The 21887-nt window shown below is 40.3% G+C and overlaps 1 protein-coding gene across 1 annotated transcript; it reads left to right on the top strand.

Moving 5' to 3' along the window:
* The first annotated feature begins 239 nt into the window (after window positions 1-239).
* On the top strand, window positions 240-17565 carry mRpL48 (mitochondrial ribosomal protein L48). Its single transcript, XM_068364686.1, has 6 exons — window positions 240-357; window positions 3596-3685; window positions 11020-11153; window positions 12549-12651; window positions 13398-13508; window positions 16631-17565. The coding sequence occupies exons 1-6, from the start codon at window positions 337-339 to the stop codon at window positions 16712-16714; spliced, it is 543 nt and encodes a 180-aa protein (XP_068220787.1). The 5' UTR covers window positions 240-336; the 3' UTR covers window positions 16715-17565.
* The last annotated feature ends 4322 nt before the right edge of the window (window positions 17566-21887 follow it).

Genomic DNA, 21887 nt, shown 5'->3' with positions numbered 1-21887 from the left:
CAGGGGTGCCATTCGTACGATAATTATCGTACATGTACGATTATTTTAGGTCCAGTACGATGTACGATACATACCTTAGGTATATACATGTGTGTGTTCAATTAAAAAATATATTAAAATATTTTGAAATAAGTCAATCATGTAATTTATTAATAATTATACTGAAACTGTGTACGACAATTTTGGTTGAAAAACGACAATTTTAAGGCTCATGTACGATAATCCAGTCGAAATAATCTGGTAACCCTGCCCCAAAGTCCTAATAAACATCAGTCGTAAAGTGACCTATCTCGGACAACTCTGTCTCCTGTTACGCCTTCTTCATTTTGACGTCCAATGATGTTCACTGTAGGGAGAGTAAGTATTTCACGAACATCTGACGTTAAATTATGTGTAATGGTTGAAGCAAGTCACGCTGTATATGCTGGTAAAAGGATATTATTAGTGTTATTGTGACGGTCACTTAAAGGGTAGCCATTGGATACTTCGGTTTGAAGTGTCGCCTTGGGATATTTTGGGCACAAGCCAAACTATACTTATTTTTAGGGTACACGGGGTGTTTACCATGTGATAATGTTTTGTATTATCCGTAATTCATTGGAGATTAGTTGGGAATTAAGGCTAATTAATCCATGATCATAGGTTAGGTGTACATGGCAAAGTAATGTTTGCCAATAGAATCCTGGCTATGGTGTAAAATTTTTCGTATTATAGTAATGGACAATTTTCCAATTTAAGAGGTATTCCTGGTATGTTTTTAGGTAATTTGAGTAATGATGAAAATACTTGGAGGAAATTGTATTTTTCACATTAGTTCAGAGTCTGGGTGGTTTGAAATTTGGTAGAATTTGGTAAAATTATAGAACAATACTATAATCATTTAGGAGAAAATAAGACTGGTACATAGTGTTTTTACTTATGTGCAGACACATATCTTTCGTCCTTTAAGTAGTTTTTACATTTTCACCGCTAGCTGGACCGGTGTGATGGTCTGAACCAACCCCCGGTCTCACAATACTCCTTTATAATCTGCGCATGCGCGAACTTTACCGTTTGCCAGTGCATACGAGGTTGATGTTTTATTTTCCTGTAATATTAGCGTGCGCAGCTCGACATTACCGCTTGCCAGTACATACGAGCTTGATGTTTTATTTTCATGCGAGCGAAGCGAGCTAATGGCGGAAAAGAACCATTATACAATGTCAAGGAGAATTCTGAGACCGGGGGATCGTTCAGACCGTCACACCGGCTATTGAAATCGTAAACAAGGTACTCCAGTTAATGACAAGTGGTGAGGGGGGCGAGGAGCCCCATGCCCCCTACTTGTCGGAAGCTCTCCACATATGTTTTTGGCCACAACGAGTACTGACATAGCATGTGAATGCTGCTGGCTATTGATTGCTATGGTTGTGAAGCAAGATTTGTATGTGGCGAGGAAGGGTGATTTGTTGTTAGACATATACTAACCTGCATCCTTTAAATAGGGAGATGATTTCAGCGCAAGCTGGAACAGCCATTAAATTAGTTAACAACAAGTGGCACACCTGTCGGAAGAGCCTCGCTTTTAATTTTGGCGGCAGCGAATGTGACGTATTATTGCACCCTTATTCAAACTTTTCATTTTCTTTTTCTTTCAAGAAGTGTATGCTGGCTGTTGATTGCTGTAATGGGTGTGAAACGGGAGATTTGTACTTGCCGGGGAAGTGGTGGATGTTGCAACCAGATTGAGTAAACCAGCTGTAGATCACCACTTTGTTTGTTTTAGGGGGAGCATGAGTGTTCGCAAGCATCCCTGTATGCTGAGTGCTGGTTGTGACCTCCTGTACAGTGACAGGTGTATGCCCTGATGGGGAAGAAAAGAGCTAAGCCTTTTTCAGGGGTCTGCCTTGGTAATGCCCAAGGAGACACGGAAGAAGTCTTTCCCCTCTTCTGTGCCCCTAGCTCAATCCCGTGGGAGTACAGTACTGTATGAGTCAAAAGCAAGGAGGCCTCTGATCTGCATCGACGGGCTTCTCAAATTCTGGTGGTGTGTTGGGTTCGCACAGTGTTTGCCACACCCCATTGGAGGTTGGAGGCTCTTCACCTTTTCCCATGCAGACCGCTGATGATGAGTTTGACTTATGGAAAGGTTGAGCCTCCATAGATCTTTCAGGTAGGCCTACTTTCCTGAGGAAGCTGGTAGCTAAGACTTCCTCTCCCTCAAGTTTGACTTAAGGAAAGCTTGGTCCTTCTTAAATCTTTTATGTGGTCCCTCCATGATTTTATGAAGGGAGCTGGTAGCTAAGGCTACTTCTTCCTTGGTTTTTCCAGTGTCAGTATCCTCTGTGGAGATGCAAGTGGTGAATGTCATGGTTGTGCCCCCTAGTGTCAGTGAGACCCCAGTGATGTCCCCTATGGTACCCCTAAGCCCAAAAGAACTGTTAATGCTCATTAAGTGACACCTGTGATGGCAGGAAAGGTTTTGGTACTGGGGAGTGTCATGCCATGAATAGGGCATAAATTGGCAGCAGGGCCAAAAGTATGTGTTGCCCCGATGCTTTGCTTTACCCTGTGCAACATCCCCTGACCCATTTACCCCTGTGTTAGCTACCCCATCCCCTGTGACTGTCAATCCGACCCGTGTGCCTAGGGGTCCGAGTCCCGTACCCCTGCTCCCTATGTGCCTGTAACCCTGCTTGTTGCTGTCTCAGGTCCCTTTGACTGTACCTTCCCTCTCTCCCTGTGACAGAGTTTGTGGTTTCTGTTGGAGTAACCTGTGTGGTTCCTTCCTTTAGGAGAGTGCTGTTGTTGTTGGTCGCTTAGACCTCCTCTCTTCTGCTTGCAGAACCAAGTGTCAGGAAGAGGAAGAAACATTCACAGTCCTCCTCCAGGAATGCCAGCCAAAGTTGAAAGGAAAGGGCTTCTTATGAGAGTGTCTCTCAGTTATTGTGGTGATGTTGGATGGTACTAGTGTGGTTCGGGACCATGGCTTCGGGTCACTGCCGCCACCTCGAGGCCATGGCTTAGGTCCCCCCGCTGGGTAGGCAGGACAGGAGTGTACGGCCCTGTACACTTTCTGCTCCCCTGTTGATGGTGGAGCTTCGGGACCCTCCATTACACTTCCTACCTTTATGTTGGACTTATGCTCCTCCCTCATTCTGCGATACTTCAGTAGAGCAGTTTGAGAGGATGGTTAGACTTTTTCCTTGTGCCACAGTGCACTGCCCTGATCTGCAGTGGTTAGAGAACGTGTTACTTCTTCCATCTGCTGTTATCATTGCAATGGATTCTTTCCCCCGCTGTTGTTGGCCTTCAAGGCCTTTGTTCGGCTTCCAATTACGTTCCTGATTCTGTCCTTGGGGATAAGTGGATCAGCGCTGGTTACTCGGGATTCTGCTATCCCTAGGACACCGAATCTTGGATCAGTGCCAACTGAGGCAGAGAATCCTGAGTCAAGAGTATTTCTCCTTGGACGTCCTTAAGTGTAACAGACTGGGCGAAAAGTCTGGAAAGATAAAACTGGTATCGTTTCTAGTACTGTATTATTATTTTCTCATTGATTTTTAACAAATATTTTTGCATCACTTATAATTCTCCTGTCTTCCTTCTGTTTCAGGCAACATCAAGGGTTTCTTGTTTGGCTAGTCGACTAATTTCTTCCTCTCAGCGATTCAGTTCAAGCCAGTTTGATCCTCCTTATTTAGATGTAAGTTATCCATGTAATTCCTTTTCATAGTTATGAAGTAGTTTAAATGTACCACTGAGCAAATAGAACATTTATTGCCAATTGTGGGAAACCTATTTTGTTTCTTACAAAAATACAAATCTTTATATACAAAACATTTTGATAAAAGCACTTTTTTCCAGGTGGATATGGACTACCCTCCAAGTAGAGGTTATACCCAGAATGTTTTTTATAACTCCCCACCTGATTTACTTTAGTTCTTAGCAGAGTTCTGTTTCAGCCTTACATGTCATCTTAGTTTGATCACCATTGTCTTTCATTGTCCCCGTAACTTTTCCTTGAACAGCCCAAATATCTTTGTAGTTCTTCATTTGCATATGCAATAAGCTTGATTTTTCAATATTAATCTTACCCGATAATCATGTAGCTGTCAACTCTGTTGCCGACAGAAATCTACGGTCGGGATACGCCAGCGATCGCTATACAGGTGGGGGTGAACACCACAGCGCCATCTGTGGTCAGGTACTCCAGTACTTCTTGTCAACACCACCTCAATTTTTCCTCTGTCGTGCCTCCGGCTAGACCTACATGGATACGCTGTTGATTCTGGAGTTATTGCTCACGATTTGGTGATGTATTTGCTCTAGAGTTTAGCCTTCGCTATTCAGGAAGCTATATCATTAGCTTAGCAAGTTTTTGGAATTAATTTGATTTAATTTTTGATTTAATTTTGGTACGAAGAGAGTATGAACTCTCTTTCACTTTTAAATGGCCGACCCTTCCCTTAGACGGAAGTGTTGGTGTCGAAGAGAGTATAGACTCTCTTAATTTTGCTTAACAAAGTTATAGATTTATTTTATATCTCTCCGCCTTTTATAGGACTCTTTGATTAACTTCCTTATATTATAAACTTATTAAAATTAATTTTTATATTTGTTTATATTCGACCTTTCCTAATAGTAGGCGGTCTTTTCTTGGAACCGAAGTTAATTAACATTGAGCCCGTCATTTCGTTTTTACCTGTTAACATATTATGCTATTTTAATGTTTTTGAAAGAATTTCTTTGATAGTCTTGTACTGTTTTCAAAGTTGAACTAACGTTTTGTTTTGTCTCTGCAGTTGTTGACGTTCAGAACGTTCAACTTGCGCTCTATCGTTACGATAGAGAGAGAGTCTATCACGGTGTCACGTTGCAGTAAGAGTAAACCGATTCTAGCGTTTTGTTCATTCTTTCTTAGCTTAAATGGTTTTAATTCTAATAAAGGAACTTTTTATTTGGGAAACCTTTCAGTTTTTTTCCTTTAACAATAATATGTTTTAACGATATATATAATTGGGCTCTTCTCTCAGGTGCTAAGTCAAGAGAGAGAGAGAGAGAGATAGAGACGGAGGGAGAGAGAGGAGGATAAACGTTTCGTTCAAGCGGGTAACGTTGTTATCGTTTTTGCTCTTCTCCCTAGTCTCTTTAGGGGAAGAAGGTAAACGTTTCTAGAGTTTTATTCTTGTTCTCAGGCTTTATGCGGTGAGAGATTTTAAACGTAGTTTATTTGATCTAGTGTTTAGTCTCTTTTCCAGCCACTGAATTATTTATCTTGCATTATGTTTTTCTGTTACATTGTAATACTGTTTTCGCAATTACTAACTTTTAATGAAGGATAGAATTGCGTGTTTCAGGTACAAACCACTTAAAGTTTCGAGTTCAGTGAAATAAGTGCAAACAGAAAATCAAAAGTGATAAGTGATAAGCGCAAAGTGTTACAGTGTTGCGTTCGAGGGTTCGTCTGTTCGTGCCAGTTGTTCGCCTAGTCTGGGACCTCTTACAAGCTCCCAAGCCCAGGGGAGAAGTAATGTCGAAGGACTTATGGGTTCAGCAGGCCTTGATCGACGAACAGACGTTTCCCTCCGTGGTTTCGGGTGTAACCAACTCACGTAGCCGACGTGATCACCCCACCCACACAAAGACGAGAGAGCCCATTTATTCCTCGTCTGCGGAAGAGGTTTCTCGCAGAAACCATGGACCAAATCTTGCAGCTTTTAAGTGCAAGTCGGTCCCTTCCGCGCAAGTCCAACTCCTAGGTGGTGCCATTAGCACTGGGTCAGTTCGGACTTGCTGCAGTACGACAACTGCACACCTCCCAGAGAGGCAAGGTGGTATCGCAACAGACAGTAACTCCGTCTGTTGCCGCACCAGCTGTTTTAGACCCTCAGTTTCAACGGACAGTAGCTCCGTTTGTTGTTGTCTTTCTTAAACTCTAGTGGTCTATGCTGCTGACAATGCAGTCTCAGCTTGCGGTGTTGATGCAGGAGTTTCAGGCAGAGAAGGTTAACACACCTCCTCCTGCGAGCGCTCCTCCACCTCTACGCAGTCCAGCCTGCCAGACGTATGATGTTGAGGTTCCTCAAGCTACCTCCATGCGTGAGCTGCCGCATTGGGAGTTGCCAGATACCAGCTCTGTGCAGCAACCTCCACTTTCCTTGAGGCAGGAGCCTCTTGCCACGCGGCAACCTCCTCAACACTTGAGGCAGGAGCCTTATGCTTTGCAGCAACCTCCTCCTCTACCCTTGAGGTAGGAGCCTCATGCGTTGCGACTACCTCCTCCATCCTCGAGGCAGCAACCTCTTGCGGTGCGACAACCTCCACCATCCTCGAGGCAGCAACCTCAACTCCACCTCTGCGCAGTCCACCCTGCCAGACGTATGATGTTGAGGTTCCTCAACCTACCTCCACGCGTGAGCTGCCGCATTGGGAGTTGCCAGATACCAGCGCTATGCAGCAACCTCTTGCGTTGCGGCAACCTCCACCATCCTTGAGGCAGCAACCTCAACTCTTGAGGAACCTCATGCTATGAGGCAGCCGCCTCAACGCATGCAGCAACCGCATTCTTCACAGCATGAGCCTCTCTCTGCGCAGCTACCTCCTCAACCCTTGAGGCAGACGCAACTCTTGAGGCAGGAACCTCACAGGAGCCTCATGCTATGCGGCATCCTCCTCAAACCATGAGGCAGGAGCCTCATGCTATGCGGCATCCTCCTCAAACCATGAGGCAGGAGCCTCATGCTATGCGACATCCTCCTCTACCCATGAGGCAGCCTCATGCTTATGAGGAGCCTCATGCTATGCGGCATCCTCCTCAAACCATGAGGCAGGAGCCTCATGCTATGCGGCAACCGCCTCAACCCATGAGGCAGGAGCCTCATACTATGCGGCATCCTCCTCAACGCATGCGGCATAAGCCTCATCCCTTGCAGCTTGAGCCTCATCCCATGCAGCATGAGTCTCATACCATGCAGCATGAGCCTCATCCCATGCAGCATGAGCCTCATCCCATGCAGCATAAGCCGCACGCCATGCAACATGCTCTGCTTACCTTACGGCATGCTCTACATACAGCATGCTCTGCATACAGCATGCTCTGCATACCTTACCGCATGCTTCTCAGTCACACATCTTTGGTTGTTGCCAACTCACTAGACTGTCAAGCAGTTTCATAACGTTGCCTTCTAGTCTGCTGCTTTTGCACCAGTGAAACCCTCACTGAGAGAACTTAGCTTTTCTCGGATATGGTTCCTGTAGATGAGAAAGTGCTATTCTCCCTCCTTCTGATTTTCCCTTGAGGACTCTGTCATTTGGAGAGGAGCCTTTAGCTGCTTAGCCTCCTATGGACTTTTATTTAAGCATAACATGCTTCCAGGGAGGGTAATGGTTCCACTTCAGTCGCTAACCCCGTCTGTTACCACACCTGCTCCCATAGACCTTGAGCTGTGTTGCAAGACATGCAGTCCAAGCTTAGTCCTTGTTAGAGGATTTTTTGTTTACGGAGTCAGTGTGTCACTGGGAAGACGTTCAACAACCAGCAGAAGTGACTTGTTGTGACGCAGTGCGGCAACCTCAGCAACCCGATAAGGAGTTGTCTGTACGACCCAGACAGTCTAGACAGCTTCGGGTTGTCACTGTACTTCCTCGCTTCCCCATGGTTGACAGTTCACAGACTGTGCAGCAGTACCATGATCTTGTGTCCGGCTCCGTCAGACGACTAGCTTTTAAGAGCTCCCACAAGTCGTCGCTGTCTGGAGATTCTCAGATGGACTATGGATCTGACCAAGGAACTGGGCCTCCTGGTCAATTTTGAGGAGTCCCAGCTCGTCCCATCCCAGACCATTGTCTACCTGGGTATGGATCTTCAGAGTCGAGCTTTTCGGGCTTTTCCGTCAGCCCCAAAGATATACTAAGCCCTAGATTGCATCCAGAGCATGCTGAGAAGGAACCGATGCTCAGTCAGGTAGTGGATGAGTCTAACAGGGACACTTTCATCGCTGGCCCTGTTCATCGAGTTAGGGAGACCCCACCTCCCCCCCTTCAGTATCATCTAGCGGCTCACTGGATAAAGGACATGACGCTAGAGACGATCTCAGTTCCTGTTTCCGAAGAGAGGAGGTCTACTCTCACGTGGTGAAAGAACAGCTTTCTTCTCAAGGAAGTCTACCTTTGGCTGTTCAGAAACCCGACCGCCGTCTCTTCTCTGACGCATCAGACACGGGCTGGGGTGCGACTTTGGACGGACAGGAATGCTCGGGAACATGGAATCAGGAGCTAAGGACACTTCACATCTATTGCAAGGAGCTGTTGGCGGTTCATCTGGCCTTGATAAACTTCAAGTCCCTCCAGCTTAACAAGGTGGTGGAGGTGGACTCTGACAACACCACAGCCTTGGCTTACATCTCCAAGCAGGGAGGGACTCATTCGTGGAAGTTGTTCTAGATCGCAAGGGACCTCCTCATCTGGTTAAAAGATCGAAAGCTCACGCTGGTAACGAGGTTCATTCAGGGCGATATGAATGTCATGGCAGATCGCCTTAGCCGGAAGGGTCAGGTCATCCCCACAGAGTGGACCCTTCACAAGAATGTTTGCAGCAGACTTTGGGCCTTGTGGGGTCAGCCAACCATAGATCTGTTCGCTACCTCGATAACCTAGAGGCTCCCGTTGTATTGTTCTCCGATTCCAGACCCAGCAGCAGTTCACGTGGATGCTTTTCTGCTGGATTGGTCCCATCTCGACCTGTTTGCATTCCCGCCGTTCAAGATTGTCAACAGGGTACTTCAGAAGTTCGCCTCTCGCAAAGGGACACGGCTGACGTTGGTTGGCTCCGCTCTGACCCGCGAGAGAATGGTTCATAGAGGTACTGCAATGGCTGGTCGACATTCCCAGGACTCTTCCTCTAGGAATGGACCTTCTACGTCTACCTCACGTAAAGAAGGTACATCCAACCTCCACGCTCTTCGTCTGACTGCCTTCAGACTTTCGAAAGACTCTCAAGAGCTAGGGGCTTTTCGAAGGAGGCAGCCAGAGCGATTGCCAGAGCAAGGAGGACATCCACTCTCAGAGTCTATCAGTCTAAAGGGGAAGTCTTCCGAAGCTGGTACAAGGCCAATGCAGTTTCCTCATCCAGTACCACTGTAACCCAGATTGCTGACTTCCTGTTACATCTAAGGAACGTAAGATCCCTTTCAGCTCCTACGATTAAGGGTTACAGAAGTATGTTGGCAGCGGTTTTCCGCCACAGAGCCTTGGATCTTTCCACCAACAAAGATCTACAGGACCTCCTTAGGTCTTTTAAGACCTCAAAGGAACGTCGGTTGTCCACTCCAGGCTGGAATCTAGACGTGGTCCTAAGGTTCCTTATGTCATCAAGATTTGAACCTCTCCAATCAGCCTCTTTTAAGGACCTCACATTAAAAACTCTTTTCCTCGTGTGCTTGACAACAGCTAAAAGAGTAAGTGAGATCCACGCCTTCAGCAGGAACATAGTTTTCACATCTGAAACGGCTACATGTTCCTTGCAGCTCGGTTTTTTGCTAAAACGAGCTTCCTTCACGTCCTTGGCCTAAGTCGTTCGAGATCCCAAGCCTGTCCAACTCGGTGGGGGACGAACTGGAGAGAGTACTTTGCCCAGTTAGAGCTCTTAGGTACTATCTAAAAAGGTCATAACCTTTACGAGGACAATCAGAAGCCTTATGGTGTGCTATCAAGAAGCCTTCTCTTCCAAGGTCTAAGAACTCAGTTTCTTACCTATTCAGGCTCCTGATTAGGGAAGCACATTCTCATCTGAAGGAAGAAGACCTTGCTTTGCTGAAGGTAAGGACACATGAAGTGAGAGCTGTGGCTACTTCAGTGGCCCTCAAACAGAACCGTTCTCTGCAGAGTGTTATGGATGCAACCTATTGGAGAAGCAAGTCAGTGTTCGCATCATTCTATCTCAAAGATGTCCAGTCTCTTTACGAGAACTGCTACACCCTGGGACCATTCGTAGCAACGAATGCAGTAGTAGGCGGGGGCTCAGCCACTACATTCCCATAATCCCATAACCTTTTTAACCTTTCTCTTGAATACTTTTTATGGGTTGTACGGTCGGCTAAGAAGCCTTCCACATCCTTGTTGATTTGGCGGGTGGTCAATTCTTTCTTGAGAAGCGCCGAGGTTAAAGGTTGTGATGAGGTCCTTTAGTATGGGTTGCAGCCCTTTATACTTCAGCACCTAAGAGTCGTTCAGCATCCTAAGAGGACCGCTACGCTCAGTAAGAAAGACGTACTTAATAAAGGCAGAGTAATGGTTCAAGTCGTCTTCCTTACCAGGTACTTATTTATTTTATGTTATTTTTGAATAACTAATAAAATAAAATACGGGATACTTAGCTTCTTTGTTAACATGTATGCTGGTCTCCACCCACCACCCTGGGTGTGAATCAGCTACATGATTATCGGGTAAGATTAATATTGAAAAATGTTATTTTCATTAGTAAAATAAATTTTTGAATATACTTACCCGATAATCATGATTTAATTGACCCACCCTTCCTCCCCATAGAGAACCAGTGGACCGAGGAAAAAATTGAGGTGGTGTTGACAAGAAGTACTGGAGTACCTGACCACAGATGGCGCTGTGGTGTTCACCCCCACCTGTATAGCGATCGCTGGCGTATCCCGACCGTAGATTTCTGTCGGCAACAGAGTTGACAGCTACATGATTATCGGGTAAGTATATTCAAAAATTTATTTTACTAATGAAAATAACATTTTATATATAAACCCATCTATCACTCATATATAACATGAAAAGTAAGAGGTTGAGTTAGTATATCCTCATTAAAAATTTTTAAATATTATCAATTGTATTTTGAGAAGAGTATATTTTGCTACGTTGTATTTTTGAAAGGATCTGATTTTTAATTATTGACTCAATAAAGTATAATGGTACTTTTTTTTTGACCTGTACAGTAAAGGATTCTGGTGATAAGAGAAGTGCTGTGTATGCAAGAAGTAGAAATTCAATATTTTCTTTAGCCTTGTGTTGTTACAGGTAACAACAGCAGAAATTCCAGAATACCCCCTCCTCAATGTTCAGATGAAAAGCAGAGACTTCACTGTATTAGAACATTACTCGAAGTGGGTACACAAAACGGCTCTTAACATGGGCATTGAAGTAGAAGATACGTAAGTAAGAAAAGTTATACGCTTGTGTGTCTTCTTTCTATTTTATTCTTTTGGGTATTTTTTCCTTGATGGTTATGTATGGTTGAGCTCTTCTAAATGTTTATCTCACACCATTTTACTTTTTAAGGACCTACTCACCTACTCTGTCAGTGACTGTCTGTGCTAAACGAAAGAATAGGGGATAAATTTTTGCTTCTCAGAAAATATCATTGACAGTCACAGAGAGCATTTTAACCTAGTTGTGTCTTGCTTTGGTATGTACATACCCTAGGATTTACTCAGATTCTCAGCATCTAACCTCCTTGGCTTTGGTAAGTATATTTAGGGATAGGAATAGTGTGGTCTCAAGTACTTTGCCATTTAGGCTAGAATGGGAAATCCAATACAACAGGATATATTGAAGAAATATTGTCTTCCCTTCCCTAGGGCCAATACATCAGCATGCAAATACAGACTCCTTGTGTATATGGGAGACTAAAGGGTTCAGCCTCTCTAGAATCCAGTCACAACACCTACTATGCTATATTTGTCTACTAGTAAATTTAGAACTACATGTTACCCACCATACAAGCTCTGTTTCGGTGTTTGTTTACTACGGGAAGCTGTATTTTCCCAATTGTCACTCACCAAAGGCTTATAATTCACTTTCTATAGTGTACTGTACATATGAATAAGACAAGCTTAAGTACAACAGATTAGGAAGACTTTTTAAGAGTTAGAAGTGAGTTTATTGCGATGCCTTTTGTTGTATATAGAAAGGATCTGTTGAAGAGACTCAATCAAGTTCCAGGGCCATGCTGTACTTCCATCTACCATTGAGTCACTGTTTCAACAGACTGTACCCTTACTTAGAATGGTTTCTATGCTTGAAGATTGTGGATGTTGGAAAGTGATCCATAACAGTAATAATAATCTTATATAAAATTCATATTTATAATAATTGTCCGTATGAAACCACTGAGGATTTAATAATCTTACGTTCAAGTAGCTTTATAGATAATATTCTGCTTTCAAATATAGTTTTCAGTTTCTTTCCATCCTTATTTCATTATTAGCAATGCTATAGAACATCATAAATAAGTTGACACGTGACATTGTTCACTGTAAAATAGTTTGTAAGTCAAGACCCTGATAGCTTTTTTGTCAAGGCTTGGATGACCAAAGGATTATTATTATTATTATTATTATTATTACTACTACTACTACTACTACTACTACTACTACTACTACTACTACTACTACTACTACTACAGTAATGATTCAAGATAATTTACCACAAATAAATTGTATACTTTACCCATTTCTTTTGCTAGTGCTAGAAAACTGAAAGCAGTCGGGAAAAAAGTAGACGAAGGAAATTTTTCATTCTCTTTGATAATTTTCTTTATATTTCAGATGGGCGACTCCTTCAGAAAAATTCCGTATACAAACCTACGAACCTAATAGTACCCGGATAGAGTCCGAGTATAATTTGCAAATTTATGAACGAACTGTACAGGTAAGTTTACAAATTTAAATTATTAGTGATTTGCAGAGTTTAGTCCCACAAATTTTCAGTACTTTGGGTTCTTAAAGATTTGGGGAATAGTTTTACCATTCCCTTGATGTTTTCTCTTTATTGTCCTTATTTGAAGATTAATAATACTGATGAATTGATGTGTATACAATATGAAAAATTAATCTTTATTGGATCCCTGTTGTCTGATGGTTTGGATAGATGTAATACCAAATGTCTACTTCTCTTTAATTTTATTATTGTATGTGTGAAGCAATTTTTAGATTTCAATAAAGGAAAATGTTATGCTAATGTGATGTTACTTGCTTAGTCAGGGCTTAGAGTCTCAACAGCTTAGTTAAAGGAGACATTTTAAGGCATTCCTGAAACAAAACGGCCATTTTTAGGATCTTACTATAGGAATTATTTATAAATTTATCTTTGTAGTATATACATGCAGCTTTGAGTGGAATATATAGATATATGCATATAATTTTTAAAAGTGTATTATACCATTTTATGCAAGATATTTTAATATGAATTTGTACTAAATTGTTTGGAAAAACTAGTTTCTGAAAAACTGAAAACTTCTAATATTCACCATTACTGTACATATTCAACACTTAGATTTTTTTAGGATAGTTTTATATTGCACAATTATAAGTATCATTATCATTACAGTAATATTGTTGTTAGTATTATTACTATTATTATTATTTTACTAATTAATTTTACATTTTTATTTACAGCTTGCAGATTTATCTTCTATATTAGCACCTCTGTTCATAGAAGTGATCCAGCACGGTTTACCTGATTGTGTAGATCTCCATGTGCAGGAACATTTGCTAGAGCATTCTGAGGTAAGAAAAAGAGGATATATTATTTAAATGAATCTTACTAAATATTCATAAGCCACATCCCTTCACGTTATAGTTTGTCAGCAGATAACAAAAACTAATCTATTGTAGATCATACTAGCTCACCTAGAGTGTTCTGCACTGCCGTATTGTCAGGTTTCTACTCCTGATTAGCATTTGTTTACAAATCTTTTATCATTTTGCTCATTGTTTGTTTTAGTATTGCGTATTTATTGTTTGTTTTCTTTATGGTTTATCCAGAAGGATATCTACCTCTGGATTTCATATTCTGCAATCTCTTTGCAATAATGAATATGTAGTTTTAAACATTACCTTTGTTTATAAGTGTGTAATTTGTGAAGGTAAAGATTGAAATTCCAAAGATAGATGTGAATAGAGTCAGATTTGTTTAGAGAATATCTTTTTCAAATGTGGAATATGAGAAAGGCCTATAAAAGAGCAAGAAAAATGAGATAGGTCAGGTTCTAGAAACTTTTTAACAATAGCATTGTAGTCTCAGCTCCATTCTCCCCCATCATTCTGCCCATATTCCACATCTAGTTCCCTCTCAGATTCAAGGTAATATGCATAGAGATATTTAATCTGAAGGAAATGGTAGGCTAATTGATCACCCTGATTAATTCATTTAATTCTGGTTTCCCTATAGGGCCTTTGATATTTCTCATCCCCTCCAGTTAGTGAGTGCTTGTATGTGCCATGATTAAATTTGTATTTGTTCCTACGTGAAATACAAACCCTCGTCCTTTATGTAGGGAACATTCTTCAGCATGCCAGCTGGATGGCCGTTGAAATGGTTAACGAGGTAGTTAAAGAAAGGCCTCTTACCTGTCAACATCTCTTCACTTAGTTTTCAGCAGCATCAAGTACAGACGTACTGATGTGCACTCATGAACTTTTCATTTTCTTTTTCTTTGAGAAGTGAATACTGTTTGTTAATTTTGGGAGTGTGTGAAGCAAGAACTCATTGTGGGAGGATGGACTACATCCAGGTGTTAAACCTGCTGTAAATCCACTCTCTCTATGTTCTTGCTTAGGGTATGATTGTTTTTAATCATCCCTGTGAGCCGAGTATAGTTTGTGAACTCCTTGCGGTAGCAGACTTACACCTTTGGGGGAGAGGAAGAAAGCTTGGCTTCCTCCTTCTGCTCATAGGGTGCATTCGCTGCCCCTGTGCTTGCTCCCCTGGCTCTTTTTCTGTGGAGTGAGCAGAAGGAGCAAGAGCCCTTGGACGTAAGTCGGCGGATTTCAGGTACTGGTGGTGTGGTGTTCTCTGCTCCTATTGGAGATTGAAGGTTCTTTTCCTTTTGTGCTACTGCTGATGACGAATGTGTAAGGAAGTTTTGGCCTCCTTAGGTCTTTTAGGTAGGCTCCCCAGTGCCAATGTCTCCTTGGTGATGCCAGTGGTGCTGGGCATGTCAGTGTTCGTGGTGGTGGCGGGGGAGGGTTCCAGTGCTTTCCCTGAAAGGCTACTCCTTTCTCCCATCCTATGTACCTCTCCCAACTCGTGTTGTGGGGGGGCTCTGGGGCTTCTGCGCCCTGTAGTGTAACTTTCCTCCCAGTGACAGTGTTCCCCAGTTTAGTGGTTCTTGTTGGAGTAACCCCTGTGGTTCTCCCCTTTGGTAGGGTTGTCTGGTTTTCTCAGACTTTGACTACTCTGCTTGCGGAACCTTGAAAGGGTTGGAAGGAGGAAGAAATGTTCGTCCTCTTCCAACTACTCTTCCTCTTCTGCTTCTGACTCTGTCACTTCTTCTAGTAACTGTACTGTAGCCAAAGGTTCTCCAATTAGCACTATAGCTGCACAGCAATCCTTGTGGAGGGTTGGGATCCCACAGTATCCGTACTAACTCTTAATTCACTCTAACCAGGTGGGATGACAACTTGGGGATTGATCACACCTGTAGACTCTGTCACCACATTGCTATGTTGTGTATACTCTGTCACCTCATTGGTGTATTGCAATCAAGAGTTATGATAAGGCCTCTTTGTAGTATTCAATTACTATACATCTTTTAGATAGTTCAAGGTTAGTCGAGGCTTATTTAAGGCAATCCTTATTCAAGAAAGATCACTGCATCCTGTGTATAATCCCTTTGATCTCTCTCTCTCTCTCTCTCTCTCTCTCTCTCTCTCTCTCTCTCTCTCTCTCTCTCTCTCTCTCTCTCTCTCTCTCTCTCTCTCAAATGGAAGTAAAATTTGCAGGAATTCAATTGTCTATGGTCCTAAGTCCATATCTATATTATTATTATTACTACTATCTAAGCTAAAACCCTAGTAGGAAAAGCAGGATGCTTTAAGTTCATTGGCTCTAACAGGGAAAATAGCACAGTGAGGAATGGAAATAAGGAAATAGATAGAATAGTGCTCTAGTAGAGAACTCTACCCCAAGGCAGTGGAAGACCATGGTACAGAGGGTATGGCACTACCCAAGACCAGAGAACAATGTTTTGATTTTGGAGAGTCCTTCTCCTAGAAGAGGTGCATACCATAGCTAAAGAGTCTCTTCTACCCTTACCAAGACGAAACTAGCCACTAAACAATTACAGTACAGTTGGTGTGACCCCTTGAGTGAAGAAAAATTTTCCAGTTATCTTAATGTTGTCAGGTGTATATTAGGAAAGAGTAGAATGTGTAAAGAATATGCCAGACTATTCTGTGTATATATAGGCAAAGGAAAAATTAGCTTTAATAAGAGGGATCCATTGCAGTACTATCTGGCCTGTCAAAGGACTCATAACTCTGGCAGTAGTATCTCAGTGGATGGATGGTGCCTTGGCCAACCAATATCTATTGTTTCCTTGACTTCCCATTGTAGGTGTAAGAGATTGATGTACAGTAATGCATATTGTTTTGTTGCATATAATGTTCCTATATTACATTTGTAAAGTATTAGAAATAATTTGGTATACAGTATGTGTATCTTCACTAAGAATGTATTACTGTATATATCCCAAAAGGTATCTTTTGGACAAGGGCCAGGTAATCAGCTGTTAATATCATTGATTGAAAAGAATTTTAATTTAGATTTTGTAGTTTTTACACATTTCTATAACTTTATATTTTTGTAGCTAATTTAGATTTGGTTTTATATATTGCTTTATTTTCAGGTACGTTACATCCCCGATCTGGAATTGAAGGAGCTTAGAGCACAGTTACATGATATGGGTGGACCCTCTAAGTCAAAAAATTAGGTCTGGTTTTTTTAATAGATATATTTTAACGCAGAGGGTTGTCAAAACACTTTTAACTTTTATACTGAAAACCTTGTAGATATATGTATATGTATATTGTTTCCTTTTGTTTTCCAACATGCATATTGGGGCTATTAAAATAAAAATCATAAATGAAAGAAGGTTCAGGATCACTGTTCCAATTGGTTCAGTTTGGTATCGTCCAGCACCAGTTAGTATATTGTAAACATTAGGTCTGTACTGTAATGTTTAAATAAAAGGCTCAGTCTTTTACTGAGGATATTTATTAACATTACCATTATATTACTAGAATGACAATACTACTTTCTCGGCAAACTTAATATCATTGGGGGAACTCCATCATTTGAATTGATTTTAAAGGTTGTTGAACATAGTTTATTGAAGGAACAAAATTATGTAAATGGTGTTTTTATATTTTTTTTTTAAGTTTTACGCAAGCCAGCTTTATAGTTTTATAGTACATCTTTGAATGTAATTTAAGAGAAATTTTAGATTATGAAATGTTGCACTTTATATTGTCCTTTGGGAAAGTACGAATCTCATTGATAAAGTACACATGCTGTTAGATATAGGAAAAATATGCAGTGCATGAAAATGAGTACTGTACAAGTAGTGATGAGATATGCATATTTTGATTAGGATTGTATTTTTACCCTCTGCATTAAATCCGTTAACATGTGCAGCCTGATTTCTACTGTACATTCAAAAGAGGGTAGCATGTAAAATTCTGGTCCTTGAAGACTGGAAATTTTAAAGTCAGAAAAAGTGGGATAGCAAAATTAAAAGAAAGCAAAGGAACCCATAAAAAAAAAATAAAACATGTTAAAAAGGATGGAGTTTTCTTTGCTTAGTGTTAGTCACAGGGAAGGAGTAAAATTTAATTCAAATATTATTAGAAACATTATCCCCTAATTCTTGATTTTCACACAGAGTGAGTTATTTCCATTGTTTTGATTTTGGATCTTTGTACCTGAAATATCATCTAGTGTAGGTATTTATCAGATTAAATTTACTGATTTTCATGGTCTACTTATCAGTATTTTTCTGTTACTTTCCTCAATAACTGTCCCTCCATTCTTCTGTTTACATGTAAAGTAAAATTTCATTCAAATATTATTAGAAACATTATCCCCTAATTATTGATTTTCACACACAGCTAGTTATTTCCAATGTTTTTGGTTTAGATCTTTGTACCTGAAATCTCATCTAGTCTAGGTATTTATTAGATTAAATTTTACTGATTTTCATGGTCTACTTATCAGTATTTTTTTGTCACTTCTTTTTACTACTTTCCTCAATAACTGTCCCTCAACTCTTCTCATTACATGTACAAAACTATCAGGCATTGATATGATTATTTTCCATTTGTGCGCACTACATTTCTCTTACTACTTTTTTTGTAATATGATCTTTCCACAGCACTCCAGCCATGAATCTTATATTTTTTTTATTTTGTCTCACAAGCATCATAAGATTTTTATTTTTGTAAAGAAGACACTTCTATTAATAAGTTGTCTAGGAATATCTCTTCAAACTATTACAGTACTGTATTACTCTTGCAATAATTGCTTCACAGTTCAGTGTATTCACAAATAGAAGATTTATTTATTTTTTCTAAGGCTGGACATTCCCACTGCTCTTTATTTTTCCGAGCACCGAAAGTCTTTCATTGTCTTTTGTATTTTGCCATCCTGAGAAAAACAAGATCATTGGCTATATTAAATATACAGCAGTAAATAAACCACCATATCTCTCCTTTGCCATCACCCTGGAGAGTTTTATGATTAACTTTAGCATTTGTGAAATTTAATGTCTATACAGTACGATGTTTTACTTTTATTGTTTCTCAGTCTTTTCATCTTCAATTCACTCAAGTCTATTATACATTTTATCTATGAATCTCCCCTGATGTTAAAAGTACTACTCTCTTGGAGCTGCTTAAATGCCAACGTCTACCCTAAAAACTAATAAATTTCCTGATTTCTTTCCTTGTAATATGCCTACGACCCTAGTGAAGCATTGAGTTAATTTGGCAGTTAACCAGATTTGGTACACCACAGTTCCTTTGTCCTATTAGTTCTCTGGTTGCATTTGAATGATTCAGACTGTTGTCTGACCACAATCCAGGTTGTGGTCTTTTGTAACTTTAGTCTATTTGACATAGATTATTAGAGGATGTCTTCTGGAATAAATGTGAATGTCTGTGAGATTTGTTTTAGACTTATTGCTGTGCCTTCAAAATCTTCATTCTCTTTTTGTCAGTTTCTAGGAGCTGGATTTGGATTTTAATAATTGATATTAGGAATATAATTCACTTGCAGTTTCTCTTGTTAAGAAATATGGACAGCTGGTAGCTGACCACTTAGAGTTCCAAATATTAAGGGGGGAATTCCACAAAAGACTAGGCTAATTGATTGCATTGATGATGATGATAATGCCACTAAGCTGTCAACAAGCTTTTCTGGCTTGATAGTAGTGAGCTTCTTAAGCTTTTTACTCTATTTTCTTTATTTTTTAAGTTAAAAAGACCAATGAGTCGTGGTAAAGGTAGTAACTCTCGCATAACCTACCCTGTGTTGAATCCTAGGCTAGCTGAGTAGTTCTAATGTGCCAGTCAGTAAGGATTCTAATGGTATGCAGCCCACTATAGAGTCTATAGCCATACTCACAAACTACTTCAGGTCCTATTACGAAACCATTGCATATCCATGATACGGTCAGCTCTCTACAGCCACTGGTTTACGAGATAAGAAACTGGGCTTGCAGTTTGGATTCTATTATCTCTCCGCCCACTGAAGTGATCACTCATGAGCAACCATTTTATACATATATTACTGTAATGGCATAGAATCTCGTATGGTTTCTGTGGAATTAGGCAAATCTATTATTAAGTCTTAGAATTTCAGCTGTAGCTGAACTGTTGCATCATGTTTCCAATGGCAGCAGGGTTCAGCCAGAAGTAGGCTTGGCCACTAGCACATCTCAAATTTTCCCCAGTGGTGTTTTTATAGGTGGTAGTACACTATCAGTATAAGCTCAAAGTTTCCCATTTGAAGCATTCACCAGGGAAGCATCCAAAAAATTAAATGCACTGTAGCCTAAGCTATGCATGAACTAGTGTTTAATGTGTCAAATGCCCAGAGGTTAATTCTAAGGTTCACAGAAGAGGCTCCATACGCACTTAGGGTCTGTAATATTGTTTTGACCCCTAGCTGCACTAGTTTTATATCCTACTTTACCTCAGTTCTTGCTTCCTTTCTTCCATCTGGCAGTCCAACATTTTCTAACTTTGACTTCGTAGTGTAATTCTTGGCTTTAACCCTAGATGTACTTTGACGCTGATAGGAATCACAGGCCCCAGTGCGTGACTAGCCCAAATCGATAAATCCAATCCATCAATTTTCATCCCCTTCTTTACCTTGAATATTTTCTTCCTTCCTCTGGAGTGTTGAGATTCACATTCTTTTCTTGTCAAATCATCTCTGCTCTACCCATCTGGTTAGATATTTTAAGCCACTTACCTTTGTTTCTTGTCTCCCTATCTACTCTCATCCCTGCCAAAACATTTCAGTTTATTTTTATAGATTGAGAAAAAAAAAAAGATAAAAACGAATCTTTTAACAGATCATTAGCAACATAGCGTGAACTTGTATTTTCCACTTCTAAAAGAGTTCATTCTCAACCTCTGCCTCTCATGTTGGTGTTTTTCTGGTTAATGTCAAGTTTTTTATTGCCATATATCTTTATATTTACAAAATATCGTTAGTGGGTTAGAAAATCAAGAGGTTTTTAAGCCACCCAAATATAGCAGATTAGGCCTATAAACTTTGGCTCGTAAGAAGTAAGTCGTTTGAATCTAAGATTTCATTTAGAGTTGTTCCGTAATAAGAAAATATGAAAGTTACAGGAAAGTAACTTTGTAATCAAGTCAGGTATTCAAATCTGGTTTTGTTATGCTGTAGATCCTGCAGTCTTCATTGAACTGTTAGTACATGTACTACAAAATGATTTCTAAGAAAATTATTCTCATCACCATTTGGATCTCACTGAATATGATTTAAGCCTGTCTGTCACGATGCGTCTTCAATTCACATGGAAGCTCGACTACGAATGGATCCATAAGCTACAATGGTCACATTTTTTTTAGATTTAATAAATAGAAAACAGGTTTGTATCGGGTTTTTTTTTTAACCCCTTCCCCTCTCTCGCTCTCTCCTGACTCACCACTAGTCATCTTCTCACTCCTCAGGGACAGACAGTCTACAGAGTACGGAGGCTGGTCTAAAAACTCTAGACCCAGTCTACCTTAACACCTTGTGAATTAAAGATAACATTGTACACTACGTTACAAATTAGGGAAGCCTAAGGTAGGAAATGTCTTTAATGATGATGTTAGATTGTATTTGGAATGGAATTCCAAGACTCATTCTTCATTTATTACCATTACACTCCAACACATGATCTTCACTGGGACGCACAGACATAGAGAGAGAGAGAGTGTTTGTGTGTGTTGACGATATGTCCATTTCTTTGTATGGCATGACGTCAGATGAACATTCCGGTATTTATTTTATTTCTTATAATAGCCACCTACCAATAAAATGGTTTTAATACACACACCCATTTCTTTTAGTATGTGAGAGAGAGATTAACTAATCCCATATACTGTATTGCTATCTCCTATCTTAAAGAACACATTGTTAAATAATGATATTATTGTTGCTGTTATAGATGATTATGTTATAATTATTACCATAGTTTTTGCTGCCATCTTTCAAAAGAAAATCGTATAAATTTCCTACAGTAAAAACGTGGATGTCAAGTCAGAAAATACCAAATTAATCTCACTTCATTTCTGTGACAGAGGGCTAAACCAGGCCTCCCAGTCCCTTTAATACATGCTGGCGTAAAATATATTTGATATAAGCCAATTTATATTTGCCAAATCTTATTATTTAACTTGAAGTAACTTCTAAATTAAGCAATCATAAACTATATCTTTATTTGTGACTGATGCCAACTTATTTATTTGATTCCATCGACTAAATCATTTTCATCAACTGATTAAGGTCAAAAGGTCAGTCAATCTAATGTTTCTCTGTCTATCAGAAAGTAGACAGTGGCTACTTGAATATTTTTGAAATGAATGTTA

This window comes from Palaemon carinicauda, chromosome 41 (genome assembly GCF_036898095.1).
Source record: "Palaemon carinicauda isolate YSFRI2023 chromosome 41, ASM3689809v2, whole genome shotgun sequence".
Lineage (NCBI taxonomy): Eukaryota > Metazoa > Arthropoda > Malacostraca > Decapoda > Palaemonidae > Palaemon > Palaemon carinicauda.
The sequence above is the reverse complement of the archived record's forward strand: the minus strand, read 5'-3'. Positions and strand labels throughout refer to the sequence as shown.